At 39.0% G+C, this 17,597-nt stretch overlaps 1 protein-coding gene across 1 annotated transcript; it reads left to right on the top strand.

The window, feature by feature from the left end:
• LOC149443211 (olfactory receptor 1M1-like) lies at positions 1–945 on the top strand. The gene has a single exon (XM_089655743.1). The coding sequence runs from the start codon at positions 1–3 to the stop codon at positions 943–945; it is 945 nt and encodes a 314-aa protein (XP_089511869.1).
• The last annotated feature ends 16,652 nt before the right edge of the window (positions 946–17,597 follow it).

The raw sequence follows: 17,597 nt of genomic DNA, 5'->3' as shown, positions 1-17,597 counted from the left end.
ATGGAAGGCTTGGACTTTCTGGAAAATGAAACATCTCCTCAAGTATTTCACTTATTGCCACTTTCTACCAGCAAAGCAGACAAGCCTTTTTTATTTGCTTTGTTCCTTTTAATATATCTAACAGGTATGCTTGTGAATTCCTTTATAATCCTCATAATATGTTTTGATAATCATCTCCATACCCCGATGTATCTTTTTCTCTGTAATTTGTCTCTTGTAGACCTCTGTTACATAACATCAACTAGCCCGAAACTTCTGAATATGATATTGACCGAGAATTACTCCATCTCGTTCAAACAATGCTTCATCCAGTTGGGTTTTTATTGGGCGGCTGGCAGTATAGAAGATCTTCTGTTATTCATAATGGCATACGACCGTTATGTTGCCATTTGTCAACCCTTACATTACCACCAGGTCTTCAACCGCAACCACTGCATACAGATCACCGCAGCTATATGGCTTTTAGGGTGTTCAAACTCAATAATGACCACACTTTCAGCATCTAAAATACATTTTTGTCCTTCCAGTATAATTCCCCAATACTTATGTGATGCCAAATCTATCATGAAGATCTCATGTGCAAATACAGAGCTGTTTTTTATGGAAATATATTTTGAAATATTGCTGTTTGCACTTTGTCCATTTACATGTATTATGTTGTCATACATCAGAATAGTTTGTGTTATCCTAAATATCAAATCAAACGAAGGAAGAAGAAAAGCCTTTTCTACTTGCTCATCGCACCTTACCGTGCTGATTCTCTTTTATGGCACAAGTGTAGGTGTGTACATCATGCCACGTTCACTTCACTACAAAGTGATGGAACAGGTGCTCACGGTTCTGTACACAGCAGTCACGCCCGTTATGAATCCCTTGATATACTGCTTACAAAACAAAGATGTTAAGACGGCGGTCCTAAGATTTGTTGTGGGCATAAGGGGTTAAAAATAAAAATTTTTTAGACACACTTGTATACAATGGATGGCATGAAAGCAAGCCATCCATTGTATACAACTGTCATGTGACCTGCTGTGATTGGTCACAGCAGGTCACATGGTACTGGCAACGGGGTCGGTACATAGATCTGTCATCGGCCGTGTCCGAGGCATACGGCCGGTGACAGGTCTCACCACAGCACAGCCCTGCGGGCATGCGCAATGTGCTTTCGGGCAAGGATGCCATATCCACTCGGAGGGACGAGCTGTTCACCCAGCCACCATCTGGCTATAGGCTGGGCGGCAACTGCATTTCTTCATCAAAACGTCAACCTAAACAACAGAAAACTTCCAAAAATTGGGCGTGTTATAAGTTCTTCAGAGAGCTTGCCATGGCAAGTAATGTTTCAGGGGAGAGCGACTTATAACCTACGGTGTGGAATCCATGTCTTAATTTATTATTGCCAAATGCCCTCCAAGGTTTGTAACAACTCACAGCCTATCATTGATAAACAAATGCAACCTTTAAATACCTTAAGGGGGGTGTCTTCAAATGGGCATGTTGCTTGTTTATTTTTGCAGAGGTGAGCATGGATTACCTTGGACTTGTAGTTTTTTCTCTCTTTCTTAAAATTCTATCAATTATTTGATAAACCTGTTTTTACTTTGTTTCCTCTGATAATGGAAAGCTGAGAACTTGGAAATGAAAAATGAGACATCTTCTCTAATGTTCCACTTATTGTCACTTCTTCCACAACCTCAGGCAAGTTTTTTGTGTTCTCTTTTTCCTTTATGGTGTCTGTTATTGAATTCTTCTCCAATCCTGGTAATATGCAAAGATTACCATCTCCATACCCCAATGTATCTTTTTCTGTGTAATTTGTCTTTGGTAGATCAGTGTTACACAACCTCAACAAACCCAAAACCACTGCATATGATATTGACTGAGAATTACACCATCTCCTACTCACAATGCTTCCTCCAGTTGGGTTTTTTTTGTGCAGCAGCCAGCACAGAAGTCCTTCTATTATTCACAATGGCTTATGATCCATATATTGCCATTTGTCAACCCTTACATTATAATTGTGTCTTCAACCACAATCGTTGCAGACAGATCACAGCAGCTATATGGCTCTTGGGGAGTTTAAACTCAACATTGACCACACTTTTAGCCTTTATGCCCTTCCAATATAATTCCCCAATATTTCTGTGATAGGAAATCTCTCCTAGCAATCTCGAGTGGCAATACAGAAGCATTTTCTATTGGATTATGCTTGGAAATGCTGCTTCTATGACTCTCTCCTTTTATATGCATTTTACTTTCTTACATCAAAATAGTTGGTGTTCTTCTAAGCATCAAATCAGAAGAAGGAAGGAAAAACCTTCTCCACTTGCTCATCATACCTTAGCATACTGACTCTCTTTTATGGCACTGGTATGGGCATCTATGTGATGCCAGCGTCGGTCCAATACAAAGTGCTGAGACAAATTCTCACAGTTCTGTACACGGCAGGGGCGGACTGACAACTCATGGGGCCCCCGGGCAATAAGGGATTATGGGGCCCCTGTGTCCTTGTCCAAACTCAAAAAAAGCCTATGAAAAGGTACCAGGGGCATCTCATGGGGCCCCCTACTGACCCTGGGCCCTGAGCTTCCAAATGGTCAGTCCGCCCCTGATACATGGCAATCACTCCTGTACTGAACCCCTTGATATACAGCATACAAAATAAAGATTTTAAGAGAGCTTTCCTAAAACTTGTGTTGGACAAAGCTGTTAAAAAATTATAGCAATGGATTTGTTGATAAATAAAGCCAGCTCTAATTCTAAGGCTGATATCAAATGGGCAATACTGCTGTTAGTGGCAAATCACCAATGGCAGGATCACTAAGAGGCTGCCTATCTGTCCCTATGGAATTACTTCTTCAATAGCAGAGGCAGCAAGATTTCAGGGCCAACGCTAGTGACCAAGATTCAGCAGCATCTGGGAGCCAGTGAGGGATCAATTCCATAGAGGTAAGTGGAAGGCCCTATGCCACTGACCATTTATTGCTAGAGGCAGAGTCGACCATCTGACTTTAATCCTATTATTAAGTGTAACCCTTTGCTTTCTAACAAAGCTTTGTGATCACTATGTCAGCAGGGACATATTTACTGTGTTTCTTTCTAGATGTAAATTGCATGAAGAAAAAATACATTTCTCCAAACCTCTTGCTGAAAAAAATGCACCGTAAAGTGGAACCATGGGCAAAATGAAATGTATATAATGCTGCCTCAATAGCATTTACACAGCAGTCTTTGTTTTTCTGAGCCCCTCCCCCAACGTAGTTGTATTACCTGTTGATCCTGCCAGTAAATCTGTTATTTTTCAACGTCCTTTTATCGGACCAATCTGTTCAGCAAAAGTGGCATTTAGAAGGTTGAGACAAACCATTTACTTCTAACAGTGGGGCTTACAATGGTCAGCTTTCATGCATTTATGTGAAACCCTAAAGGAGAAAAGTTGTTTCTGTAATTGCTTAAAAAGTATTAGTTGGAGTTTGACTTTAATTTGAAAGAGAAGAAGGAAAGCGCCATCTAACTGCAGCATATAATCAAGTATTTATCAGACTTCAAAAGTGGCAACTCATGTGCTAAGAAATAAACATCAGATATCAGAAGTAGATGGCGAGCGTTAGAGAGTTGGAGCCGCTTGCACTAAAATAGGAGTGACAAACCCAATATATAAATAAATCAAAACAGTGCAGCACATCAAACATATATCAAGTACACAAATGAATAATAATTGCCCTTAAAAAATTGTTATCTGCATGATCCGCCACAAAACCAGAACAAATTTAAACATATAAAAAAAAATAATATAATTCAATACTAATGTACAAATAAATAGTGCTCATAAATAGAGATGAGCGAATTATTCAAAAATTCGATTCGGCTGATTCGCCGAATTTGCGGGAGAAATTCGATTCGATGCGAATTTATTCGCTACGAATTTAACTTATAAAAAGGGTTTCTAGGCTTCAGAGAGCCTTTAAATTAGTGCAGAACACTGTACCTTTAATTTAAATGCCCTTGGAGATGAGGAAGGAGAAGGAGAAGGATGAGAAGAAGGAGAAGGATGAGAAGAAGGAGAAGGAGAAGGATGAGAAGAAGGAGAAGGATGAGAAGAAGGAGAAGGATGAGAAGAAGGAGAAGGAGAAGGAGAAGGAGAAGGATGAGAAGAAGGAGAAGGATGAGAAGAAGGAGAAGGAGAAGGATGAGAAGAAGGAGAAGGATGAGAAGAAGGAGAAGGAGAAGGATGAGAAGAAGAAGGATGAGAAGAAGGAGAAGGATGAGAAGAAGGAGAAGGATGAGAAGAAGGATGAGAAGAAGGAGAAGGATGAGAAGAAGGATGAGAAGAAGGAGAAGGATGAGAAGAAGAAGGATGAGAAGAAGAAGAAGGATGAGAAGAAGGAGAAGGATGAGAAGAAGAAGAAGGATGAGAAGAAGAAGAAGGATGAGAAGAAGGAGAAGGATGAGAAGAAGAAGAAGGATGAGAAGAAGGATGAGAAGAAGGAGAAGGATGAGAAGAAGGATGAGAAGAAGGAGAAGGATGAGAAGAAGAAGGATGAGAAGAAGAAGAAGGATGAGAAGAAGGAGAAGGATGAGAAGAAGAAGAAGGATGAGAAGAAGAAGAAGGATGAGAAGTAGAAGAAGAAGGATGAGAAGAAGGAGAAGGATGAGAAGAAGAAGAAGGATGAGAAGAAGGAGAAGGATGAGAAGAAGAAGAAGGATGAGAAGAAGAAGAAGGATGAGAAGAAGGAGAAGGATGAGAAGAAGAAGAAGGATGAGAAGAAGAAGGATGAGAAGAAGGAGAATTCCAAGCCGGCAAAAAGTGTATCTGCAGAGCTCCGCTATTTCTTAGCAGAGCTCTGCAGATACACTTAGCGGAGCTCTGCAGATACACTTAGCGGAGCTCTGCAGATACACTTAGCGGAGCTCTGCAGATACACTTTTTGCCGGCTTGGAATTCTTCTTATTTTCATCCTACATCTTCTTCTTCTTCTTCTTCTTCATCCTCATCCTCATCCTCAGAAGAAGAAGAAGAGGATGAGGATGAGGATGAAGAGGAAGAAGAGGAAGAAGAAGAAGAAGAAGTAGGATGAAAATAAGAAGAATTCCAAGCCGGCAAAAAGTGTATCTGCAGAGCTCCTCTATTCTGCAGATACACTTAGAGGAGCTCTGCAGATGCACTTTTTGCCGGCTTGGAATTCTTCTTATTTTCATCCTACATCTTCTTCTTCTTCTTCTTCATCCTCATCCTCAGAAGAAGAAGAAGAGGATGAGGATGAGGATGAAGAAGAAGAAGAAGAAGAAGAAGAAGTAGGATGAAAATAAGAAGAATTCCAAGCCGGCAAAAAGTGTATCTGCAGAGCTCCGCTAAGTGTATCTGCAGAGCTCCGCTATTTCTGACAGTTCTCTGACATTCACTCCATACAGCGGTTGAAACATTGTATCTATTTGTTTCCATAAATGGAAACAAATAGATACAATGTTTCAACCGCTGTATGGAGTGAATGTCAGAGAACTGTCAGAAATAGCGGAGCTCTGCAGATACACTTAGCGGAGCTCTGCAGATACACTTTTTGCCGGCTTGGAATTCTTATTTTCATCCTACTTCTTCTTCTTCTTCATCCTCATCCTCATCCTCTTCTTCTTCTTCTGAGGATGAGGATGAAGAAGAAGAAGAAGAAGAAGAAGTAGGATGAAAATAAGAAGAATTCCAAGCCGGCAAAAAGTGTATCTGCAGAGCTCCTCTATTCTGCAGATACACTTAGAGGAGCTCTGCAGATACACTTTTTGCCGGCTTGGAATTCTTCTTATTTGCATCCTACTTCTTCTTCTTCTTCTTCATCCTCATCCTCAGAAGAAGAAGAAGAGGATGAGGATGAAGAAGAAGAAGAAGTAGGATGAAAATAAGAAGAATTCCAAGCCGGCAAAAAGTGTATCTGCAGAGCTCCTCTATTTCTGACAGTTCTATGTCAGAGAACTGTCAGAAATAGAGGAGCTCTGCAGATACACTTTTTGCTGGCTTGGAATTCTTCCTATTTTCATCCTACTTCTTCTTCTTCATCCTCATCCTCTTCTTCTTCTTCCGAGGATGAGGATGAGGATGAAGAAGAAGAAGAAGAAGTAGGATGAAAATAAGAAGAATTCCAAACCGGCAAAAAGTGTATCTGCAGAGCTCCTCTAAGTGTATCTGCAGAATAGAGGAGCTCTGCAGATACACTTTTTGCCGGCTTGGAATTCTTCTTATTTTCATCCTACTTCTTCTTCTTCTTCTTCATCCTCATCCTCATCCTCAGAAGAAGAAGAAGAGGATGAGGATGGAGAAGAAGAAGAAGTAGGATGAAAAGAAGAATGAAAAGAAGAAGAAGAAGAATGAAAAGAAGAATGAGAAGAATGAAAAGATTCTTCTTCTTCTTCTTTTCATTCTTCTTTTCATTCTTCTTCTTCTTTTCATTCTTCTTCTTCTTCTTTTCATTCTTCTTCTTCTTCTTTTCATTCTTCTTTTCATTCTTCTTCTCATTCTTCTTTTCATTCTTCTTTTCATTCTTCTTCTCATTCTTCTTCTCATTCTTCTTCTCATTCTTCTTCTCATTCTTCTCATTCTTCTTCTTTTCATTCTTCTTCTTCTTCTTTTCATTCTTCTTTTCATTCTTCTTCTTCTTCTTCTTCTTCTCATTCTTCTTCTCATTCTTCTTCTCATTCTTCTTCTCATTCTTCTTTTCATTCTTCTTTTCATTCTTCTTCTCATTCTTCTTCTTCTTTTCATTCTTCTTTTCATTCTTCTCATTCTTCTTTTCATTCTTCTTCTCATTCTTCTTCTTCTTTTCATTCTTGTTTTCATTCTTCTTTTCATTCTTCTTCTCATTCTTCTTTTCATGAAGAAGAAAAGAAGAATGAGAAGAATGAAAAGAAGAATGAAAAGAAGAAGAATGAAAAGAAGAATGAGAAGAAGAATGAAAAGAAGAATGAAAAGAAGAATGAGAAGAATGAAAAGAAGAATGAAAAGAAGAAGAAGAAGAATGAAAAGAAGAATGAAAAGAAGAAGAAGAATGAAAAGAAGAAGAAGAAGAATGAAAAGAAGAATGAAAAGAAGAAGAAGAATGAAAAGAAGAAGAATGAAAAGAAGAATGAAAAGAAGAATGAGAAGAATGAAAAGACTCTTCTTCTTCTTCTTTTCATTCTTCTTCTTCTTTTCATTCTTCTTCTTCTTTTCATTCTTCTCATTCTTCTTTTCATTCTTCTCATTCTTCTTCTCATTCTTCTTCTCATTCTTCTTTTCATTCTTCTTTTCATTCTTCTTCTCATTCTTCTTCTTCTTTTCATTCTTCTCATTCTTCTTTTCATTCTTCTTTTCATTCTTCTTCTCATTCTTCTTCTCATTCTTCTTCTCATTCTTCTTCTCATTCTTCTTCTCATTCTTCTTCTCATTCTTCTTCTCATTCTTCTTCTCATTCTTCTTCTTTTCATTCTTCTTCTTCTTCTTTTCATTCTTCTTTTCATTCTTCTTCTTCTCATTCTTCTTCTCATTCTTCTTCTCATTCTTCTTCTCATTCTTCTTCTCATTCTTCTTCTCATTCTTCTTTTCATTCTTCTTTTCATTCTTCTTCTCATTCTTCTTCTTCTTTTCATTCTTCTTTTCATTCTTCTCATTCTTCTTTTCATTCTTCTTCTCATTCTTCTTCTTCTTTTCATTCTTGTTTTCATTCTTCTTTTCATTCTTCTTCTCATTCTTCTTTTCATGAAGAAGAAAAGAAGAATGAGAAGAATGAAAAGAAGAATGAAAAGAAGAAGAATGAAAAGAAGAATGAGAAGAAGAATGAAAAGAAGAATGAAAAGAAGAATGAGAAGAATGAAAAGAAGAATGAGAAGAATGAAAAGAAGAATGAAAAGAAGAAGAAGAAGAATGAAAAGAAGAATGAAAAGAAGAAGAAGAATGAAAAGAAGAAGAAGAAGAATGAAAAGAAGAATGAAAAGAAGAAGAAGAATGAAAAGAAGAAGAATGAAAAGAAGAATGAAAAGAAGAATGAGAAGAATGAAAAGACTCTTCTTCTTCTTCTTTTCATTCTTCTTCTTCTTTTCATTCTTCTTCTTCTTTTCATTCTTCTTCTTCTTCTTTTCATTCTTCTCATTCTTCTTTTCATTCTTCTCATTCTTCTTCTCATTCTTCTTCTCATTCTTCTTTTCATTCTTCTTTTCATTCTTCTTCTCATTCTTCTTCTCATTCTTCTTCTTCTTTTCATTCTTCTCATTCTTCTTTTCATTCTTCTTTTCATTCTTCTTCTCATTCTTCTTCTTCTTTTCATTCTTCTTTTCATTCTTCTTCTCATTCTTCTTTTCATGAAGAAGAAAAGAAGAATGAAAAGAATGAAAAGAAGAATGAAAAGAAGAAGAATGAAAAGAAGAATGAGAAGAAGAATGAAAAGAAGAATGAAAAGAAGAATGAGAAGAATGAAAAGAAGAATGAAAAGAAGAAGAATGAAAAGAAGAAGAAGAAGAATGAAAAGAAGAATGAAAAGAAGAAGAAGAATGAGAAGAAGAAGAAGAAGAAGAATGAAAAGAAGAATGAGAAGAATGAAAAGAAGAAGAAGAAGAATGAAAAGAAGAATGAAAAGAAGAAGAATGAAAAGAAGAAGAAGAATGAAAAGAAGAAGAAGAAGAAGAATGAAAAGAAGAATGAAAAGAAGAATGAGAAGAATGAAAAGATTCTTCTGCTTCTTCTTCTTTTCATTCTTCTTCTTCTTTTCATTCTTCTTTTCATTCTTCTTCTTTTCATTCTTCTTTTCATTCTTCTCATTCTTCTTTTCATTCTTCTTCTCATTCTTCTTTTCATTCTTCTTTTCATTCTTCTTCTTCTTTTCATTCTTCTCATTCTTCTTTTCATTCTTCTTTTCATTCTTCTTCTCATTCTTCTTTTCATGAAGAAGAAAAGAAGAATAAGAAGAATGAAAAGAAGAATGAAAAGAAGAAGAAGAAGAATGAGAAGAATGAAAAGAAGAAGTATTCCAGTACAGCAAAAAGTGTATCTGCAGAGAGCTCCGCTATTTCTGACAGTTCTCTGACAGTTCCTTCACATTTACAGCAGTTGAAACATTGTATCTATTTATTTCCGAATAAAAACATCTGTATCCTAAATGGAAACAAATAGATACAATGTTTCAACCGCTGTACATGTGAAGGAACTGTCAGAGAACTGTCAGAAATAGCGTAGCTCTCTGCAGGGACACTTTTGCCGGCTGATCGGGAAAAATCCGATTCGCGCACCCGAATTATGCAAATATTCGGATTCGACGCGAATCGAATTTTTCCTGAAATTCGAAACGAATTCCACTTCGCCTGGTTCGATTCGCTCATCTCTACTCATAAAGTGCTCAATGCAGTGATATAACGAAAGCTCTTCTAATGAAAAAAAGTCCTATAAAGTGCTCCTCGCCAGTGCAAGGTCCTCCACCACCATACAATCACTAGATGGCCAACTGATCAGTAGCCTATAGCACAAAATATTGGGATGCCAATCACTGGAGATTCCCCGCTGGCACCCGGCAATCGTTGAGGAAAGCTCACAGAGGAGAGATCTATGTGTAAATAACACAGATCTCTCTCCTGCCAGCAAGGGCATGCTGCTTTGTATTTCCCTGCACAGCAGGTCTCCCTAGTAAAACACACACAGCACATAATGTAAAACACACAGCACACAGTTAACCCTTTGATCACCCCAGATGTTAACCCCTTCCTGCCCAGTGCCATTAGTACAGTGTCAGTGCTTTTTATTAACACTCTGTAAATGTCATTGGGATGTCAGTGGCAGTTAGTCAGTTTCCACCCAGTGTCAGAATGCCCACCACAGTCCCGCTATAAGTCGCCAATCGCCGCCATTACTAGTTTGAAAAAAAAAATTAATAAAAATTCCAGTATATATACTGTACTACCATTTGTAAACGCTATAACTTTCACGTAAACCAATTAATTTACATGTATTGGGAATTTTTTTTAGCAAAGACATGGAGCAGAATACATTTTATCTAAATTTATGAAGAAATTTGATTTTTAAAATTTTTTTACTGAATATGTTTAATTACAAAAAGTCAAAAATATTGTTTGTTTTTTTTTTAAAATTGTCGGTTTTGGGGGGAATAGATGTACATCCCTGTACTGATTTGTAATTTCTTATGAAAAATGAATAAACATTATTGAAAAACAAAACTGTCGGTCTTTTTTTGTTTATAGCGCAGAAAATAAAAAATGCAGAGGTGATCAAATACCACCAAAGGAAAGCTCTATTTGTGGGGTAAAAGTACATTAATTTCATTTATGTACAAAGTTGCATGACCGCGCAATTGTCACTTAAAGTAATGCAGTGCCCTATCTCAAAAAGTGGCCTGGTCAGGAAGGGGGGTAAATCCTCTGGAGGGCAAGTGGTTAAGGAGGAATGGAACACCTGCAGGTATACCTGCCCTTAACTTTTTTCATTGCTATATATTGTATGTCCCAAGATGAAAGCTGTTTTAGTTTAGCATTAAGGCCTGATGAAAGGCACCAATTCTGCAGAATACACACAACGTTTGCATAGTTGCTCAATAAAATATATTTAAAAATCAACTGAGCCGGGTAGCATTTGTTTGAATGCTGGACTTTCAGCTTGTTTGGCAGGAACAAGGAGGTTGCACGGATTTTTAAGGGTAACCCCATGCAAATATCAACAAAAAAAGATTAGATCCCCCTCAAAAATCCTTAATAGACCCTTATCCGAGCCTGCAGCTTGGAAGGTCAGGAAAAGAGGCAGGGAGAACATGTGCCCTCCCCATCCTGAATCATACCTGGTCCCATACTTCATATGGCGGTACCTCTTCCCCAAAACTCTGGCCCAGTAGATGTGAGGATCTGCAGGTGAGGGGCTCATTGAAATCTGGAAGCCCCCTTTAACAATATGAGTACACCCAGATAATGGCCTACCTATGTGAATGAGCAAGGGGTACATATTGCTCCTTTTCAATCAGAAAAAATAAATAAAGTGTAAATAAACACAAGTACACAGTTTTTCCTTCAAGTCCTTCAATAAAAAATAAGCCCCAGGATGTACATCCATTGGGAATCATGTTGTCCATCAATTCACGTCATCACGTCACGCTTGTACAACTGAATGGAAGGCTGAAAGGAGCAGAGGATGTCCACAGCTGTGAGCATGTTTCTGCAGGTATCTTGTGGTTAGGGACAGATGTCCACCACTGAACGCAGATAGATTGCTTATCGACGTGGACATCTGTCCCTGGCCGCAGGTAACTGCTGGATATGTGAATACCTGTGGATACATGTTTATAGATGTTGACAGCCCCAGCTCCTTTCAGCGAGTTATTCAGTTGCAGTAGTCACTGATGACTGGAACACCTGAGATCCCAGCTGCAGAATATTTGCTGCAGGAATCCACAGGAGGTCACTTTTTGCCCATGTGAAAGAGCCCTGAATGACATCAGAAATTACACTAATAAGATGTAATATGCGCTTATTTAGAATACAGCATCTTTTCATGGTAGTCAATTACTCCACGGTGTCTGCAGCTACAGAGGTCAGTAAAGGCTTGCTTTAAAGATGAATTCCATTTACAGGTTGCATTGATCCAGCTTGGACAAATGTAACGATATGTAGCACCCTCCTATTTAGGTGCTAGCAGGTTTGGTAAATTTAGTTTTGGCTCCTCTGTAGCCAGAGGAGCAAGTTGATTGCTTTTGGCTGTTCTGGGCTTCACAGTTTGCAGGCTTGATTGCTCTCTGAATTCCAAAACTCTCAGGGGTGGTGCTGGAACATAGGTTTGGAGTAACCAAATGAGCAACCTGAATATTTATGTAGCTTCAGCCAATCCCTGAAGAGTGGCCAGCAGGGGGCTGTGGTGTGCATTAATAGTCTGGGGCCTAGAACAGCAGGGTGGTTTGCCTGATGGAGAAAGACCAGCCTGGAGGGGCTGTCTGCCCTCCTAGACAATCCAGTGGAGCTACAGGTGATTCAACACAGTCCCAGCTCAGGGAACAGAACTTGAGACAAACAGGGGGACCAGTCAGGGGTCCATGCTAGTAAACACCGCTACTCCAGTGATCTCCACTTGTTTCAGGTCCTATGATAAGCAGATGGACTGATGCAATCTGAACACAGGACATGCACAGGTGCCATTCAGAGAATTCTTTTCATTTTCTGAAAACTTTCTCAGATTGGACAAGTTGGGGAGGCAAGTTGGGGAGGTGAGCCGGTGACGTCACGCCCTCCACCTCATCCACCTAAAGAATGCTTTACATTCATTTACCTCCTGTGTTTAAAATGCATAAGGCCAGCCGCTCAGCATGGGACCCAGAAGCATAGGAGATCACTGTAGCAATGTCTGCTTTTAGTGATTTCCAGCTTCCATGGGGATCAGCCAGGTATGGAATACACATACCGTAGTTAGATTGGTACATTGGTGCATAGCTATGTACAAATATATATCATACTTGCAATTCATCTGTAACAGCTTCCCACCCGACCTATCGTAATATGACAGCCAAGCAGGAGCTCTCCCATCTCCGGTAGATATCATATGACATCCTCCCAGGATCAGGCCACACTGAGGCATCATCTGTCATGTTCTGTGTCCACTGGACACAACAGATGACAGATCAGTGTACCGGGCCACTGCCGATACAATGTGATTGCTGTGACCAATCATAGCAGATCACATGGCAATTGCACACAATAAAAGGCTTCCATAGATAGCCATTCATGTGTACTACTGTGTTGATCTCTGTGATTGGTCACAGGTACAGACAAGGCCAATCACATCCCATCTGTACCATGCGATTAGCTGTGGCCAATCACAGCTAATCACAACAGTACACACTGGATGAATTCATAAAACATGGTTGCTTATAACAGTGACTATACAAAGAGAATGACAGGTGCATTGTTCAGCAGTCCATGTATACGTAGATAAATTAAATAAGTTCCAATATGAGCAGAGGTAATCCAGTAAGCACTAAGGGCAGGCTGCGATGGAGTGAAGCAAACTCTGCAGTAGAAGAAACAAAAGGACAAAGCGCCTCTAAGTGTAAACTGTGTGACAATATTTAATAAGAAGGTAAGTTTAACAATCTTGGATAGTAAACACAGGCTCATAGAGAAGTGGTGTAAAACGTAGATGTAAATGACTCATCTGGAGAGGAGTGAACCCTGGTCAGCCAGCAGGAGGTGCTGCATCAAGTAAGGCATGGATGGTGAAGCCTAGCTGGGTCTCCAGTATGTCCAGAGTAATCCTTCTACTAGGTGGTAGAGTTTATCGCTTGTAAAATGTAATGTTCTTCCTAGTGGAAATACATGGTTATGATGATATGCTATGATATGACTACTACCAAAGCCAAAGTTTGAGGAACTCCAAAAAAATGGGACTTATATGAGAAGTAGTTTTTAGTTTGGGATTTGCGTGCCATTTATGCTGACATAGGTGCAACAAATATTCTCATATTTTATATTGTAATTAGTAGTCCTTCTACTAGGTGGTGGAGTTTATCGCTTGTAAAATGTAATGTTCTTCCTAGTGGAAATAGATGGTTATGATGATATGCTATGATACGACTACTACCAAAGCCAAAGTTTGAGGAACTCCAAAAAAATGGGACTTACACTAAAGTAGTTTTTAGGTTGGGGGTTTGCGTGCCATTTATGCTGACATAAATGCAACAACTATTCTCATAGTTTATATTGTAATTAATAGTCCTACTAGGTGGTGGAGTTTAACACTTGTAAAATGTAATGTTCTTCCTAGTGGAAATACATGGTTATGAGGCTATGCTATGATACGACTACTACCAAAGCCAAAGTTTGAGGAACTCCAAAAAAGTGGGACTTATATGTGGCGGAACCATTCCGCATGGGCTTCCTCGTGTGGAGCAGTGTGTCTCAGCCAATGGTCCCCTTTTCCAGCAAGGCTGCCAGTGCTCTGCCAAGGCAGATATTATCGTTCAAAACACTCCCTTCCCTGCTCTTCCAAACCACAAGTCGGAACTTCATGTAGGGTGAAAAATGAATGACTCTTTATTAAACACAGCTCAGTATATATAGCTTCAACCCCACCCCCACCAGACAGCCTGGCACCAGGTTTTCCCCACCCACAACAAACCCTACAACCTAACAATACAGTATGAACTCTATTAGAAGTGAAAGACTACAAGGTCACATTTCCCTAAACAAACAGTGTAGAATGTCTGTAAAACATATACAGCTTTACAAAGGGGATAAAGCCAGAACAGAAAGGGCAAAATGTTATGAAAAAAACTGGACGGTTTGTCACATTATACTAAAGTCGTTTTTAGGTTGGGGGTTAGCATGCTGTTTATGCTGACATAGGTGCAACAACCATTCTCATATTTTATACTGTAATTAGTAGTCCTTCTACTGAGTGGTAGAATTTAACGATTGTAAAATGTAATGTTCTTCCCAGTGGAACTACATGGTTATGATGTAATTTCATGTCTCTGTGTTCTTGTTGTTTTCCATTAACACATGAAGGGCTCTGCCATGTGTTCAGCATGATCTTGACTGATAAGAGACATACCTTCAGCAGGTTTCCAACAATTTACCACGAAAAGTATCACAAAGAAATACATATCACACTACAAATTACATGGCTAAACCTTTACCCTGTTTTCAGTAAAAGAAGTCTTTTTATTGCGTTGACTATGGTCATCGCCCTCTATACACATGTTCAGAGGAAAGGCCTCCCCCAATATTGGTAGTCTTTAGAGGAAGACCTATTACATTACCATTCTGTTGAGAATGCCCCCCTTTACATAACAAGAGTGCTTTGAGCTTTGGGCTACAAAATTTTGGCAGTTTACCTGCCCTTTTAATATCAAAAAGACAATATGTTTGTGGATTCAAAGAAAATAATGATCTTCTTTTAAATACCAACTGGCAACCCCAATTTCTTTCACCTAGAAGGACAAGAAGAGAACCCAGTTTAAAAAAACTGAGGGGAAAACAAATTTGGCACTAAGGACCAGAGTGGGACCATCCACAAGGCAACCTAGGCTACAGTTTATGTCTCAGTGGATGTCCAGGGGGACCAGGTACAACCTTTATGCTACTGCAGTAAACAGGGAGGTTAGAAAAATGTCACAAATCTGCAGCTGCATGGTAGAATGAACTTATAGGCAGTTGGTGCCTAATAGGGCTGTCCATGCCATGTTGATGTTTGGTAAATTTCACGCTTTTCTTTCCGTTTCCTCTCTTCTTCTCTGCAGAAAGTGGGCCCATTCTAAATATAAAATTGTGGATATGACATGAACTAGAAAGACTTTTTCTATTTGCTCATCATCTTGATTGGTAATGAGCTCCATTGAGATATCAGTATAAAAATAATCTAAACATTTTTTGCTCTGTCTGATGAGACTAATGTGGAATGGGGCTATAATGTTTGTAGTCTACTTTACGATGACCTTTCACACTCCCATGTATCTGTTACTCACTAACGTTTAAGTCTTTTAGACATATATTATACAACAGTCACAGTCCCTACACTGGTTTTCATTATACCATCTAGAAATGGCACAGTGTTTTACCCAACATTCCTTTGTTCTTATGCAAGTGCAGAGATTGTTCTATTGAACTCCATGGCATTCTACTGATACAGTTGCAAGAAAAAGTATGTGAACCCCTTGGGATTACGTGGAGTTTTGCATGAATTGGGCATAAAATGTGCTCTGAACATCATCTAAGTCACAACAATAGAAGAACACAGTCTGCTGAACATAATACTACACAAACATTAGATGTTGCCATGGTTTAATTGCACATAACATGTAAACATTCACAGTGCAGGGAGGAAAAAGTATGTGAACCTTTGGACTTAATAACTGGTTGACCCTCCTTTGTCAGCAATAACCTCAACCAAACGTTTCTTGTAGTTGCAGATCAGACCTGCACAACGATCTGGAGTAATTTTGGACCACTCCTCTTCACAAAACTGTTTCAGTGTAGCAATATTCTTGGGATGTCTGGTGTGAATCGCTCTCTTAAGGTCATGCCACAGCATTTCAATCAGGTTGAGATCAGGACTCTGACTGGGCCACTCCAGAAGGCGTAATCTGTGCTGTTGCAGCCATTGTTTTGTTGAAGTACTTGTATGCTTTGGGTCATTGTCCTGTTGCATCACCCATCCACTGCGGAGCTTCAGTTGGCGGACAGATGGTCGTACGTTTTCCTGCAAAATGTCTTGATAAACTCTGGAATTCATTTTCCCATCAATGACAACAATCCGTCCAGGCCCTGAGGCAGCAAAGCAGCCCCAAACCATGATGCTCCCTCCGCCATGTTTTACAGTGGGGATGAGGTTTTGATGTTGGTGTGCTGTGCCTTTTTTTCTCCACACATAGTGTTGTGTGTTCTTCCCAAACAACTCACTCTTGGTTTCATCTGTCCACAGTATATTTTGCCAGTAGTGCTGTGGAACATCCAGGTGCTCTTTTGCAAACTTCAAACGTGCTGCAATATTCTTTTTGGACAGCAATGGCTTCCTTCGTGGTGTCCTCCCATGTACTCCATTCTTGTTTAATGTTTTCCTTATTGTAGATGTGTCAACAAAAATGTTAGCATGTACCAGAGATTTCTGTAGGTCTTTAGCTGACACTCTGGGATTCTTCTTTACCTCATGCAGCATTCTGCGCTGTGCTCTTGCAGTCATTTTTACAGGACAACCACGCCTAGGGAGAGTAGCAACAGTGCTAAACTTTCTCCATTTGTAGACAGTCTGTCTTACCATGGACACATGAACATCAAGGCTTTTGGAGATACTTTTGTAACCCTTTCCAGCTTCATGCAAGTTAACAATTCTTGATCGTATGTCTTCTGAGAGTTCTTTTTTGCGAGGCATGGTTCACATCAGACAGTGCTTCTTGAAACCAGTAAACCCAAAACAGGTGTGTGTTTTTTAAGGGCAGGACAGCTGTCAGCAACACATTCAATATCATCACACTGATTGGAGTCAAGGTGGGCTCACTCCTGGCTCCAATTAGCTCTGGGAGAAGTCATTAAGCTAGGGCCTCACATACTTTTTCCTCCCTGCACTGTGAATGTTTACATGTTATGTGCAATTAAACCATGGCAACATCTAATGTTTGTGTAGTATTATGTTCAGCAGACTGTGTTCTTCTATTGTTGTGACTTAGATGACGTTCAGAGCACATTTTATGCAAAACTCAACGTAATCCCAAGGGGTTCACATACTTTTTCTTGCAACTGTATATGGCAATCTCTGAGCCGATGCATTACCAAAGCACCATGAATAAAAAAAGAATGTTTTCTAATCCAAAAATTGCTGCAATTAGCTTGAAATCTCTTTCTGTAGCAAATAATTTCCATAATGGAAACATTTTTTTTGGTTATGATGTCATCTTCAATTTCTTACAATTACATCCCACTCCTACAATCACACTTTTAACATATCTTTATTTCCTATAGCATGAATAATTAGCATGGAAAACCACACATCATCTATCGAGTTCCACCTTGTCCCATTCTTTATTAACTCAAAAAATAAATCCTTCATTTTGTTTAACTTTTTCCTGATCTATCTACTGGGACTAACATCAAATGGAGCAATA

The sequence above is a fragment of the Staurois parvus genome, unplaced genomic scaffold, assembly GCF_062004578.1.
Source record: "Staurois parvus isolate SC_StPar_1 unplaced genomic scaffold, SC_StPar_1.0 ptg000867l, whole genome shotgun sequence".
In the NCBI taxonomy this organism is placed as follows: Eukaryota; Metazoa; Chordata; class Amphibia; order Anura; family Ranidae; genus Staurois; species Staurois parvus.
This window is presented reverse-complemented; position numbering and strand designations above follow the sequence as displayed.

Excerpts from the sequence above, each read along its gene's own strand:
- LOC149443211 (XM_089655743.1), top strand. The coding sequence starts at position 1 with ATGGAAGGCTTGGACTTTCTGGAAAATGAAACATCTCCTCAAGTATTT.